We start from the raw sequence: 15,709 nt of genomic DNA on the forward strand, positions 1-15,709 counted from the left end.
CTACCAATGGAACATAGATGGACTCCCTGAGTACCAAACCGTTAACATTTGCAAACAGATGTTCATGGTAGGGCATATCTATGTCTTGAAACAAAAACAATCAGTCCCGGAAGCGGTCAAAGATTTAGTAATTGGTTTGAAGGAAAATTATATTCATGGTGGTTTAACTATCTAACTGACGAACAAAAACATGAGATAATCTTTGCCTAAAAAATTGGATGAAAATGGTAGAATGATTTTCAACAATTATGGATAATCTGAGTACGCAGGGATAACTGCTCTTACTCATTCAATTATGCTCCATTTTGTTGGAAGTCCCTCACTTTTCGAAGAAATACAAACCGAATTTCTCCAAAATCTCAGATGTAGAAAATTATCTGATTTCATATATTACAAAGATACGTTCTTAACAAGGGTTTTATTGAAAGAAGTTTACGATGCAAAGTATTAGAAAGATAGGTTCATTAGTGGTCTACCTACTTTGTTTGCCAATATGGTAAGGAAAAAGATGACTGAATGTAAAAATGCCGACTCTTACAAGCAAATGGATCTAAGAAAATGGACTTATGGTGACATAATACATGTGATCAAATCTAATAGGAATAGAAGTCTGTAATGATTTGAGATTCAAAAATCTTCTTAAGAAACAAAGATTAACAATAACAAAAAGAAACGAAATAGGAAATTGGTGCAAACAATTTGGGTTCGAAAAGCTACCCCAACACAACAATAAAAGGTCAAAGAAAAAAAGACAAACTCATCAAAACCAAGAGCTTATAAAAAATATAAAAAAAGAAAAAGTTAACCCCAAAAATTCACGAAACTGATAGAAAGATCAAATGATCCTCCTAAGGGGAAAAAGAAAAAAGGAAAATGTTACATTTGTGGAAATAAAGATCATTTTGCTAATAATGTAAAATTAAAAAACAATTAAACAATCCCGACATAGAAGAAGAAGTTAAAAACAAAATTCTCACACTTTTGGACAATCAGTCTAAATCCTCCTTCAATGAAATTAAGTTTGAAAGTGAAAAACGAAGTTTTAATAATGGAATCAGAATCTTCCTCTTCGCGGTCCTCAGAATCAAAAGGAAGCTGTTGTGGTAAAGAATTATGTTTTGTAACAAACAAGTTAATGTACTTGAAAAATAAGATTATAAATTGTTCTTAGAAATGGTAAATAGTATTGAAAATCCTTATCATAAAGAAATGTTCTTGAGAAAGCTAAAAGGCCCAAAAGAGTCACTATAGAAGACCTCCAACAAGAAATTAATCATGTAAAAGAAGAAATTAATCATATATAACAAGAAATTAAATTGTTCAAACACGTTACAAATGATTTAAAAGGGCAAAAGATAAAACTTTCATCTGAATTTGATAGTGATGATTCAATAGGAGAAAAGGAAAATAATGAATCCATATTTGATAAAGAACAAGACACCTTTGTAAATCTAATGAACAAGGTAGCAATACAAAAATGGTTATGTGAAATAGAATTAAGAATAAAATCTAGCTTCTCTCAAAGATTTATTGCTTTAATAGATTCAGGAGCTAATCTAAATTTAAGAGAAGGATTGATCCCCACCAAGTATTTTGAAAAAACTTTTGAGGCTCTGTACGGAGCAAACAAACAAAGATTGCAAATACAATACAAGGTTCCTATTGCACGAATCTGCAATCAAGGAGTTTGTTTCAAAACAAGTTTTATATTGTTAAAACAACCACTCATCCAGTAAGCCTAGGATTACCATTCTTAAATCAACTCCATTCCAAATAACAAACGAAGAAATTTTAACAAAGTTTGGAGAAGAAGAAATAATAACTAAATTTTATTTTGAACCAATAGAGAAGCATCTAAATCTTTTAAAAAACCAATATATAATCTGTGAAAAAGAAAAACAATTAAACTTCCTCAAGGAAGACTTAACCAACTCCGCCTTTGATGTACTTAAATGTCCTAATATTTTCACACACAACCGGTCCCAAGCCCGGGTTAAGGAGGAGGGTTGCGTTAGGTAGCTGACAGCCAGCGTAAAATTTGTCAGATCACTATGATATGAATCCTTACCGAATATTTGCTGGGGCGTCCCCTATGAGCGACGCGTTGCACTTGAACCACCCGGGTGTAGCGAAAAGTGGGCGAGGGTGGGCTAGGTCGTCGCCTCAAAGCGACGCACCGTGTCGGCGCCCGGGTACGGTGTCAAATATGCGAGGGTTCCTACATCATTCTGGACGTGGGCAGGTAAAGACGTTAGTTCAGGAAACTAGGATTAGATTAGCAACTTGGAATATATGGACACTTACGGGTAAAAGCATGGAAATTGTGGATACAATGATTAGAAGAAGAATTAATATAATTTGCCTTCAAGAAACTAAGTGGGTGGGGGAGAAAGCTAGAGAAATCGATAAATCAGGTTTTAAACTTTGGTACACTGGAAAAGAAAAACATAAGAATGGAGTAAGCATTATTATAGACAAAAACTTAAAAGATAGTGTTGTGGATGTAACTAGAGTAAGGGATAGAATTATAAAAATCAAAATGGTATTAGGACAAGAGATAATAAATATCATTAGTGCTTATGCTCCTCAAGTTGGCTTAGCAGAAAATCTTAAGAGACAATTTTGGGAAGATATGGATAGTATTATACAAGGCATACCAGGGACTGAGAAAATATTTATAGGAGGAGATCTGAATGGACACGTTGGAAGAGATAATAAAAATTATGAAAGGATACATAGAGGATATGGATATGGAGACAAAAATGAGTCTAGGGAGATGATCTTAGACTTTGCTATGTCATATGATTTTAGTATAATGACTACTTGCTTTAAGAAGAGAGAAGAACACTTAATAACCTTTAAAAGTGGACAAAATAGAAGTCAAATAGATTTTTTTTTAACTAGGAGGGTAGATCGTGTATCATGCAAGGATTGTAAAGTTATTCCAGGTGAAAGTCTAACCACACAACATAGAGTCTTAGTGTTAGATATATGCACTAAAAATGGAAGAAAAAGGATAAAATAAACCAGTGTAGGAGAACTAGACGGTAGAACCTAAAAGGAGAAAATATAATAAAATTTAAAAATAAAATGATCAAATATGGGGATTAGACCTTAGAGGATGGGATAGATTCAAATACTCTTTGGAATAGATTAGCTAGCTCTATATAAAAGATAGCAAAAGAGATTTTAGGCAAATCAAGGGGAAGATTCTCAAATAGCAAAGAAAGTTGGTGGTGGGATAAAGATGTACAAAAAATCATAAAGACAAAAAGAATTTGGTATAAAACGTGGCAAAAATGTAGAAACAGTGATAACTTTGAAAAATATAAGGAGGCAAGAAAAAATGCAAAAAGGGCTATTAGTGAAGCTAAATATAGATCATTTAATAGTTTGTATGATAGATTAGGTACAAAAGAAGGGGAAAGAGATATATTTAAACTTGCAAAAGCTAGAGAAAGGAAGAACAAGGACTTAGGAAATGTAAAATGTATAAAAAGTGAGGATGATATTGTCTTGGTTAAGGACGAAGATATTAAAGAAAAATGGCGAAGTTACTTTAGTAAGTTGTTTAAAGAAAACCAAATAGAAGGCTTAAATTTAGAATTGTCAAATGAGGAAAAGACTAAAAATATAAGATTTATTCGAAAAATTAGAGTTAACGAAGTTAAGTTTGCACTAAAAAAGATGAAAAATGGGAAAGCTATGGGACCAGATAACATCCCAATTGAAGTTTGGAAATGCTTGGGTGATAACGGAATTATATGGTTAACTAATTTATTTAATACAATTGTAAAAACTAAGAAAATGCCAGATGAATGGAGGAAAAGCACTTTAATACCTATATACAAAAATAAAGGAGATATTCAAAATTGTAATAACTATCGTGGAATTAAACTTATGAGTCATACGATGAAACTATGGGAAAGAGTAGTTGAACAAAGATTAAGGTTAGAAACGAAGATCTCAGAAAATCAATTTGGTTTTATGCCTAGGAGATCTACCACAGAAGCTATTTATCTTTTAAGAAGATTAATGGAAAAGTTTAGGGAAAAGAAGAGGGACTTGCATATGATATTTATTGACCTTGAGAAAGCATATGATAGGATACCCAGGGAAGTTCTATGGTGGGTTTTAGAAAAAAAGGGTGTATGTTGTAGGTATATTGATGTCATTAAGGATATGTACGATGGAGTAATGACTAGTGTAAAGATTATAGATGGAGAAACTAGAGAATTTCCAATTACCATAGGTGTACATCAAGGATCTGCTTTGAGTCCTTATCTTTTTGCTTTAGTGATGGACCAATTGACTAAGAGTATTCAAAAGGAGGTTCCATGGTGTATGTTGTTTGCAGATGATATTGTATTAATTGACGAAACTAGGGATGGAGTAGAGGCTGAGTTAGAATTATGGAGAGAAACCTTGGAATCTAGAGGCTTTAAGATAAGTAGAAATAAAACAGAATATATGAAATGTAATTTTAGTAATGATAGGAGGAATATTGGAGACAAAGTTAAACTTGATGATGAAGAAATAAATAGCACTTGTAGATTTCGATACCTTGGATCTATTATGCTAGCTGAAGGAGAAATTGAAGATGATGTAATGCATAGAGTTAAAGCAAGTTGGGTAAAATGGAGAAGTTCTTCAAGTGTTCTATGTGATCATAGAATACCCTTAAAATTGAAAGGGAAGTTTTATAGGACAGCTATAAGACCAACTATGCTATATGGATCAGAATGTTGGGCGACGAAGAAACATAGTATCCAAAAAGTAAAAGTTGCCGAGATGAGGATGCTTAGATGGATGAGTGATATAACATTGAAAGATAAATTAAGGAATGAACATATTCGTGGTAAGTTAGGTATAGCTCCTATAGAAGATAAGATAAAGGAAGGATGACTCAGATGGTATGGACACTTGCAACGTAGGCCTTATAGTGCACCTGTGAGGAAGAGTGACTTAGTTACTGTGGGGGGCAGTAGAAGGGGTAGGGGTAGACCTAAAATAACTTGGGAGGAGATAGTGAGTAAGGATTTAATATCTTTGAATCTATCAAAAGAAATGGTCCATGATCGCATAAATTGGTGGAAAAGGATTCATATAGCGGACCCCACTTAGTGGGACTAAGGCTTGGTTTTGTTGTTTTTGTTGTTAAGGAAGACTTAACCTTTGAAAAAATAAAAAGGGGACTAGAAAGTGATCCAATCAAAAGAAAAAAACTTTGAATTAGAACAAGAAATACAACAAGAAATTTGTTCTGACCTCCTAAATGTCTTTTGGTAAAGGAAGAAACATATAATTGATCTACCTAATGAACAATATTCCTCAGATAAGAGTATCCCAACAAAAGCAAGACCCATCCAAATGTCCTCACAAACATTAGATTATGCAAAGAAAGAAATATAAGAACTATTAGATAAAAATCTAATTTGCAAATCAAGATCGCCCCGGAGTTATGCTGCCTTTTATGTTCAAAAGCCTCAAAAATTGAACGAGGAGCACCTCATCTTGTGATCAATTACAAACTATTAAACAAAGCCTTAAAATGGGTAAGATACCCAAATTCTAAACAAGGCTAATCTAATCAAAAGGGTTTACAATGCAAAAGTATTTTCTAAATTTGATATGAAATTTAGATTTTGGCAAATCCAAGTCTCAAAAAAAGCTAAGTACAAGATGGCCTTCACAGTTCCATTCGACCAATATGAATTGAATGTCATGTAGTTTAAAAAATGCCCCCAGTGAGTTTCAGAAAATAATGAATGACATTTTTAATCCATATACTCACTTTACAATAGTTTATATTGATGATGTCCTTGTATTTTCAGAAAATATTGACCAACATTTTAAACAATTTATAAGAATTATCAAAGAAAACAGGTTAGTGGTCTCCGCCAAGAAAACAGTTTTATTCCAAACAAGAATGAGGTTCCTCAGACATAATATTGAAAATGGAACAATTACTCCAATAAATAGAAGCATAGAATTTGTTGACAAGTTTCCAAATGAGATAAAGGATAAAAAACAATTGTAGAGGTTTTTGGGATGCTTAAATTATATCTCTAAATATTATAAGGATTTGAGAATTGTTTGTAAACCATTATTTGCAAGATTAAAAAAGAATCCTCCTAACTGGACCAAGGAGCATACCGATGTTGTGATAACAATAAAAACTCAAGTAAATTGTTTACCCTATATGAATATTTGTGATCCAAATGCTTTCAAAATAATTGAAACAGATGCAAGTGATCTAGGATATGGTGGAAAGTCAAGAATGGTTAGGAGCGACTAGTAAAGTTTTATTCCGGTGTTGGGAATGAAACACAAAAAAGGTATTCAACGGTTAAAAAGGAAATTCTAGCAATTGTTCTTTTTATTGCCAAGTTTCAAGATCTTTTAAACCAAAAATTTCGTTTAAGAATTGACTGTAAGTCTGCACAATCCGTATTAACCAAAGATGTGAAGAACCTGGCCTCTAAGCATATCTTTGCTAGATAGCAAGCTCTTCTCAGTCTATTTGATTTTGATATTGAGCCCATAAAAGGGGATAATAATCATCTCCCAGATTTTCTAACCAGGGAATTTTTGCAAGGAATTTCATAATGGAATCCTCCTCAAGGCAGGTCGGTTCAACCAAGTATGCCAGCAAGAATTCTCCTAACAATATCAGAGGAACAATTTCTCCAACAATGCAAAAAAAAAAATTTGTCCCTCTCCCCGATCAGAGGATTCATCCTCAAACAATATCAGAAAAACAATTTCTCCAGTAGGCTGGCCTGTAACAATATCTTCGACAAAACAAACAATATCCTTGACAAAGTCAAAAACAATGTCTCCTAAAAGCCCTTCCCCCCAGGCTAGTTCTAGGCCTTTACTGACTATTGAAATAGCTAATCATTTCTCTCCACTAAAAGAAAGTTTCCCAACAATTTCTTCAAATTTTCAAAAACAATCTTTTAAATCAGCTCTCGAGAAGGATACTCCATCCTCCACCTCTGTCAAACCATCTTCATCATCTCCCAACCAACCATCTAATAACCATCCTTATTTTCAAAAGGATTATTTTCAAAAAAAAAAAAATTTGCCATTGAGGATGCCTTATCCGAGAATGATTTGGATCCAAGGAATTTTGCCAAGAAAATGATAAGACTACAAGTTTCATAGGATCCTTGAAGATCCAAAGAAAACTCAAATGTTTTAGGAGTTTATTCTGGTTGATATCAAATCAGTTAAAATTGTTGAACATGTTGACAAGGATAACCCTATGAAGATTGCATTTTAAAAATTCAAGATCAACAAGATAATCTCCTTATCTTCTTGGGGTGATCCAATTTGCAAAAGAATATTTTCAATAGATTTTGAACCACAATATTTTAATTATTGGAATTACAAGGATGTTTGGTATAAAGCAATCCTATTCCAAAACAATACCTTCTCATTTTCTTGGTTTATTTATTTCGAGAAAGAATTCTCTAGAAGAGTTCCAGTTTGGTTCCATGATTGGTGGGACAATTTCAATCCAATCCAACATATCATGCCTAAAAAGATAAGAGAAAATTTAATTTCTGGATCAACAATCTAAGCCTCCCTAACGAATGGCTTGATTTCTATATGATTATACCAAGCTCATGGAGCTTCTTTTAATTCCATAATCCATATAGAGCCTTCATTAACTTATACACTTTATGCTCATTGCCCAAGTTTCACATAACCAGGAGGTCAATCGATAAATACCTCTTCTTTCAAATCTCCATAAGGAATGCTGATTTTACGTCCAACTGGACGATAGGCCATGAGTTTTGAGCTGTCAATGCAATCACCAATATGATTGTGTCATGCCTTGCAACTGGAGCAAACAATTCTTTATAATCAACACCAAACTCCTTCTTGTAGTCCTTAGCCACCAAGCGTGCCTTGTGCTTGTCAACTTCACCATTCTCCTTCAGCTTTGTCTTGTAAATCCACTTTACACCAATTGTTTAATGCCCTTTTGGAAGATCACATAGCTCCCAAGTATCATTTCTTTCAATGGCTGTAATTTCAGCATCCATAGCCTTTCTCCATTTTGATTCTTTGACAGCCACTTTGAAAGTGGTAGGATCACAATCTGAAAACAGAGCAAAATGTGTAAGTGGGTCATCACCTTGGTCAACTCCGGTTACCTCATAATCAATCATCCACGCTGGTCTTCTTCGAACACGTTGAGGCCTTTGTGATTCAACTGCAAGTGGGCTTTGATCAGCTACTGAAACATTTTGAGTGGCTTCCTGTTCTTGCTCATTCTCCATAGGCTGCTGCCCTTTCTCATCATCATCAAAATCTGCTGGAATATTTTGTTTAACACTATTTTCATTCCATGACCAGGTGCCTTTTTCATCAAAAACCACATCATGGCTGATAACTATTGTCATGGTGCCAGGATTGTATAACTTATAAGCTTTTGATTTATCACTAACATCAAGAAAAATGCATATTTCTCCCTTGTTATCTAGCTTCATCCTCTTCTCATCTGGTATATGGGCATAGGCAATACAGCCAAAAATTTGGAAATGATCTACAGCAGATTTCCTTCCGCTCCATGCTTCTTCCGGTGTCATATTTTGAACAGCATGTGTGGGACTTTTGTTCAATATATGAATGCTCCAATTAACTGCTTCAAGCCAAAAACATTTTGGAATGCCATTCACTGCCAAAAAGCTTCGCACCATATTCAAAATAGTGTGATTCTTCCCCTCGCATACACCATTCTGTTGGGGTGTATAAGCTGTTGTAAGTTGTCTCCTGATTCCATGGTTCTCACAAAAATTTGCAAATTCATGTGAGCTATATTCTCCACCACGATCCATGCGAAGAACTTTTATTGGGTTGCCAACCTCTTTCTCAACAAGCGCTTTATAGCATTAAAAAGCTACAAAGGCTTCAGATTTTCCTTGCAAAAAATAAACCCATATTTTACAACTATAATCATCAATGAAGGTAATTATATATCTTTTACCTCCATCAGAATGTGGTGTTATTGGCCTGCAAATGTCGAAATGAACAAGCTCCAATGCCTTCTTCGCTCTCCAACATTTTCATTGTGGGAATTGATTGCAGTATTGTTTGCTAACAACACATTCTTCACAAACTTGAGAAGGAGCTGTAATTTGAGGAAGACCCGTCACCATGTTCTTCTGTTGTAGTGTTTTTAATCCACCAAAATTCAGATGCCAATGGCGGAAGTGCCATAGCCATGCCCAATCCTTCAATTTCACTGAGAAGCATGAATGAGTGGTGTGGTGGAGATAAAGTGGGAACATACGATTCGCCGTCACGTCAACTTGAGCAATTAAGCCCAACTTTGCATCTTGAATCTGACATACTCCATCTTTGATAGAAATCTCATATCCCTTTTCTTGCAACTAACCCACACTAAGCAAGTTGGTCTTTAATTCTGGTACAAAAAGAACATTAGCGATAGTGTGGGTGGAATTTCCTTTGGTTTGGATTGTTTCCTTTCCTTTTCCCATAACAACAAACATGGAATTGTTACCAAATTTAACAGAGCTGCGAAAAGATTCACCCAAGTCAAAGAATGCCTCCTTATCTCTGCACATGTGGTTGCTGTATCCAGAATCTAAAATTTAAATACCACATGTTTTGTTGAGTTTCTTCCGTGACACACCATCAAAAGAAACACCTCTTCTTCTCTTTCTGCAAAGTTAGTTTTTTCTCCACTTTGTCTGTTCAAATTAGTTTGACATTCTGACTTATATTGGCCATACCTATGACATTTGTAACATTCAACATTGGACTTGTCTGCTGACTTTGGTCTATAAGTTGTTAAGTGGTGGCCGCCACATCCTCTACCTCTTCCTTGAAATTGACTCTCTTGATGCTAATGATTTCGTTGTTGGTTCCCACGATCATTGTTGTTTCTGCCTCCTCTACCTTGACCTCTGCCTCTACCTCGTCCTCTATCAGCTCCACTGGGTGTAGAGTTATTTTCTAATAAGGCCTTCAATGCTTGTTCTTCTTTCTCCTGCTGGTCAATTTTTGGCTCATGAACCAACAAAGAACTTCGTAATTCATTAATTGAAAGTTCACCAACACATTAGCTTCTTCTATAGAACAAACAACAAAATTAAATTTTGGTGTCAAGGATCGAAGAATCTTCTCAACAATGGTAAAATCCTCTGTTTTGTCGTCATGGATCCGCATCTTGTTAACAATTTCCACCGTTCTTGAAAAATAGTTTGTAACTGACTCTCCTGATTTCATTCAAAGCATTTCGAACTCCGAACAAAGTGCTTGAAGATGCTGCCTCTTAGCCCTTGTTGTACCTTGGTACTTCTTCTTCATGGAATCCCAAATATGCTCGATGGTGTCCTTGCAAAGAATGGCTTCCAAGATTGAGCGATCAATAGCTTGGAAGAGATAAGTCTTTGCTTTAAGATCCTTCAACTTCAGCCCTTCAAGCTTCGTCTTTTGCGCATATGTCTGCACAGCACCTTCTGCTGGTTCTGCTACTCCAGAAACAACAACCATCCAATATTCTTTGGACCTCAAGAAGTTCTCCATAAGCGCTCCAATGGTCATAGTGACCATCAAAGCGTGAAATGGCTGGCTGAACAAAACTTTCGGAAGCCATCAATTGCACTTTTTACTCTCCTCAAAACCACACTCTGATACCACTATTAGAAACAAAAATTTGCAAGATGGAAGCTTTTACACAATAACAGTAGAGAAAGGACAGGATGTACCTTTTTTGCATTACTTCATTGATCAACAAACAGCCTATATAAAGGCTAATACATAACTGATAATAACATAAAAATGGGCACTACCCAGCGTTCAAAACAAACTTCTATTGACTAGTGTAGACACCCTATTTTTGCCCAAGCCAAATATGACAAAGGCGCCATATTTATTATTATTATTATTATTATTATTATTATTATTATTACTGGGACATTCTCATTATTTTTAATATTATTATGGTTATTACCTTATTATTATTTTATTATTATTGTTAGTATTTTTATTATCATTACTATTATTATTATTATTATCATTTTTATTATTCCTATAGTTTTTATTACTTTAATATTATTATTATTATTATTATTTATTATTATTATCATTATTATTTTTATCATTTTTATTATTATTATTATTGACAAAAGAACAAAAATAAAGGGACACACATTAGGGTTTCCTGGGGCGTTTGTGGCTTATAAGAGGCACGCATTGCAGCAAGGAAACGTGGGCGGAGCCAAGCAAAAAAAGGAAAAGAAAAGCCTAACTCTCTCAATTTCTCTGGCTCTCTCCTATCTCTCTCTCTCTCTCTCTCTCTGCAACAGCAGCGGCGCCCTCTTTCATCCTCAGCCATCACCTATCCTGCTGCAACAACGGCCACCCTACGCACAGCTCCGTCGCCCTCCCGAGTATCTCTGTCAGCCACAACCCAGCCAAGCCCAGCAATCACATCGTCGGCGACACCGCTCACAGCCAGCGTACCTCACGACACAACCCCGCCTCCCTCTCGGCCCTCCATTCTCTTCCTTCTCCTACAACTCCGTGCGCCATCTTCATCCACACAGGCCACCACGCCGGTAAGCAACCGGCCGCACAGCAATGAAGCAGCCCCGCTCTCATCCTTGCTGCCAGTACACCACTCCAGTGACACCAGTGGCTACGGCTTACCCACAGAACACCCGGGAAGGTTCTGAACCTCCAGCCTGCACCAGCAACCTCTGCTCCCCTCCTCCACGCAGGCCTGCAGCCCAGCCGAGACCAGCGGCTTTCATCCCCAGTCTCCGCTGCAATTCCAGCCACCTCTGCTGCTGAAGCCATCGCCCCAGTGACTTTCTCCGGCAGCACCCAGCTAAGCTTCTGCATGCCTACACTTACCACACGCACGCACTCACTCACACCCTCACACACACACACGCATGCACTTACTCACACCCTCATACACACTCGCTGCACACACTGTTGTACACACAACACACACAAATATATATTTATTTTACTGTTAGTGTTAATATATACATACATATATATACATATATATTTTATATTGACCGTATTAGTATTATTGTTGTATTTGCCATGATTATTGTGGTATTTTATTGTTAAAGCTTTTGTTATTGTCATATTTGTATGTATTATATAGAGTTTTTATGTTTTCATTGTTGTTATTAATTTCAATGTATACATGTCCCTATTTAGGGTGTATATTGTTTATATTGTTACGAATAATTGCTAATTATGTTAAGCAGTTTATATATTTTTTTTATTTCATGATTTAACATTGTTATTATAAGTTGCATTTCATCGTTGTGATAGTTGTTTAAATTTCTTTTGTGGTACACTAATTGGTTTGTCTTCATTGTTGTAGGATTTCTTTTCTTCGCGGAGGTAAGATTTTTATTGTTTAATATTTAAATGTAATACTTTTTGTTGCCGTTTTTTTTTTTTTTAGTGCGTAATATTCAAGTTGTAATATTTAGGGCTTTGGCTAATCATTACGTAGGTTTCTCATTATTAATATGGTAGGTTATCATTAATGTATTATTAATATTTATTATGGTAAGTTATCATTAGGGTATCATTGTTATGTAGAAAGGTACTTTACTATTATGGTATTTTATTAAGTATTGTGGTAGATTACTATTATGGCAGTATATATGATATTATGGCATTTCCGTGTTATTATATGTCTAGTATTTTGGCGCATTATGATGTTCTTATTATGGTATCTAGTATAATATCATTACCATGTTTAACATATAGGGTACTACTTGATATGGTATCTTTAAGATATTTAGTATTACCTATTAGGGTATTTTTAGTACTTTTAATATATAAGGTATTACTTTTTATAGTATCTTTAGTATTGTAATATATATAGTATTTTATTACCTATTTTGACATTTGAAATATTTTAGTAGATAGGTGTTATTATTAATATTATATGTATTGTGATAGTTTAACATCTTAACTTATTATCCTATTAATATATATTAAAACCTCTCATACTAGTATTTTCCTATAAAAATTTTCTATACAATTTCAAATTTTGGGAGTGTATTTTCTTAAATATTTTCTCAATTTTTATCCCTATGATTGCAATTAATGAAATAGTACGAGCTCTTTCGGGCTTCACGTACCTTCAATTCTGAGGGAATATATATATACATATATATATTTATTACGTATATTCTTGTATGATTTATTTATTTACTTATTTATTTATTTTGCATGTGTATTTGTAAATTCACTAAAAGGGAGTAATTTTAAATACTTTTTAAATTAATTTAGGGATAATTTCAAATTAATTAGATACCGTTCGTAAGAATGGGCATGTAGGGGGTGCTCATACCTTCCCCGCACGTAATCGAACTCCCGACCCCGGCTTTGGTAACGTAGACCGAATCTACCCTTAATTAAGTAGTAATCATGTGTTCTAATCACACTAAAAGGTTAGTGGTGACTCCATTCATGTTTTTCCCGAAAATTTAAACCACAATTTTTTATTTCGCCACCTGAGGCACACGCGCTTCAAGACGTCGCGACAACTAGGTAAACAGAAACAAACTCATTGACAATCCTAAAGGCTAGAACAACCGAAACGTGCAAATTACTAATTTTCTCAACAAAAACTACAAGAAAAACCAAAAGCTGGCAACATAGACAAAACAAATTGCAGCTACATGTTTTCACACTACATCACAAAAAGGGCATCCCCAGGCCATAAGACTCCACACTTTGTGAGGGTAAGAGGACGGTCATTACAGTGTACGCAGCCTTACCCTTACTTTTATGTAGAAAGACTATTTCCTTAGACTCAAACCCATGACCAACCGGTCACAAACGAGCAACCAAGGCCCACCCTCATTTCACACTACATCACGAGGAAAGTTATTTTCTTAATATATGATGAATAAAGCAGGAGACAGAAATGATACCATATAACCCCAACCAACCCACTTGTCAATCCTGCCCTCTATTTTCCCCTCCAAACTCCCAAGCATGGGACAGTGGAATCAATACACAAACCACAGGCCTCTAGCCACAAACGCCCATTAACTTTATACTGGATTGCCCAAATTTTAGAATTAACAATAACATCCTCATCCTATGGCTATTACAATCCATTGAGGAAACAAAAATACATTCATGCGAGCCGTTTGGCTGCCTAGAAAAGGTAAGCAAATAAATTAATATAAAGTTATTGAATCCTTAATTTTCTATCATTTGAGACCACAGAAGACAAATTACCCACTCAACTCAACGAAATGCAGCAAAATTTTGGCATACTTTAATTGCAACCTTCACCAAACAAAACAATTAATCAAATATCATGTGTGCGTTTGCGTACCTTCGCAGTTTTGCATAAGCTTCGGCTCTCCGCTGCTGAACTGCAAGAAATCTGCGGAGCAAGTGGAGGATTTTGGAGGAATCGGAGGAAGACTCGACGTCCATGGCGTCTGAAAGGGTAACCTTCTTCTCGAAATCTTCCATTCTCTACTCGAGCATGCGCCGTCAACCATCTTCTGCGCGGGTTCGGACCTGTCCTTGTAAGCGAAGGAGGAGCCAGCTGGCAACAAGGTGCGGTAGCGGTCGCCCAGACTCGTACGGTTCCTTTTTTTTATATTTTTTTTTTTTTTTACAGAAAAATTATAACTATGAATGTTAACTTAACATAAAATAACTTTTTAATAATAAAATTATAATTTCATGTTGTTTCTAATTTAATGGTAAAACTATAATAAAATAGCCTTAATAGTAAAATTATACTTAAAAATGATTTTAAAAGCTACATCTCACACTTGCCATTGTTTCAAATATTATGTCAATAGCAGTAAAAATACAACCTTATTTTGTGACAATTTAAATCAACAGAGTCCTCTAATTGAGTTTTATACATTGAAATATTTTCTAAAATATATGATTTTATGAGTTTTCAAAATTTTTCATTTATGAATTTTCTAAAACATTCATGATAAGTATTTAATATTACGTGAGTTTGTCCCACATTAGAAAAAGTGAAAAAGGAAATGTCATTAATAAATGATAAGGTGGAATAATCCCTTAAAGTTGGTTTAGAAAAAGTGTAAGTGTGTACTTTAATGCACCCTAGGACTGTGACCAGGTCGACGCCTAATGCGATTAGGTCGAATCTACTTAACGATTTGAACAGATGCAACCTTTCGAAAAAGACATAATTCTGTTTATTTAAGACTGTGACCAGGTCGACGTCTAATGCGATTATGTTGAATCTATTTAGCGATTTGAACAGATGCAACCTTTCGAAAAAGACATAATTCTGTTTATTTAAAGACAAAATTAACTCTACAAAATATACAAAAATTTATCATTCTCTCCTTCTCTTTCTTACATAAAGCTTTTACAAATTATATTTTTTTCAAATTTTGATTCTATTTTCTGCAGAAATAGAATTCCTAAAAATTTGTTCAGATTATTTTAAGAGTATTTGTGATCAGTTTTTCGTTTGTATATAACGCAAACTGATATTAGATTATATTTTGGATTTCATTGTATTCTAAAAACGTATTTGCTAACTCAATACACACTGATCTGGTGGAGGCAAATAACGTTTTAAGGAAAATGACATTATACCGTGCTTTGAAACATTTCTAATCTATATTATTTTCCTATCTTATTCTCACACTATGAAACTTAATATTCTTTGACT

The 15,709-nt window shown here is 34.7% G+C and overlaps 1 protein-coding gene across 1 annotated transcript in view; it reads right to left on the reverse strand.

Annotated features, from left to right (window-relative positions):
* LOC131165749 (uncharacterized) overlaps positions 1–14,615 on the reverse strand; it is a 31,116-nt gene extending 16,501 nt beyond the window's left edge. The window contains exon 1 of the mRNA XM_058123778.1: positions 14,372–14,615. Within this exon, the coding sequence (XP_057979761.1) occupies positions 14,372–14,514 (143 nt within the window). The 5' untranslated portion in view covers positions 14,515–14,615. The remainder of the gene's footprint in view (positions 1–14,371) is intronic.
* Between the last annotated feature and the right edge of the window lie 1,094 nt (positions 14,616–15,709).

The sequence above is a fragment of the Malania oleifera genome, chromosome 10 (assembly GCF_029873635.1).
Source record: "Malania oleifera isolate guangnan ecotype guangnan chromosome 10, ASM2987363v1, whole genome shotgun sequence".
Classification (NCBI taxonomy): Eukaryota; Viridiplantae; Streptophyta; class Magnoliopsida; order Santalales; family Ximeniaceae; genus Malania; species Malania oleifera.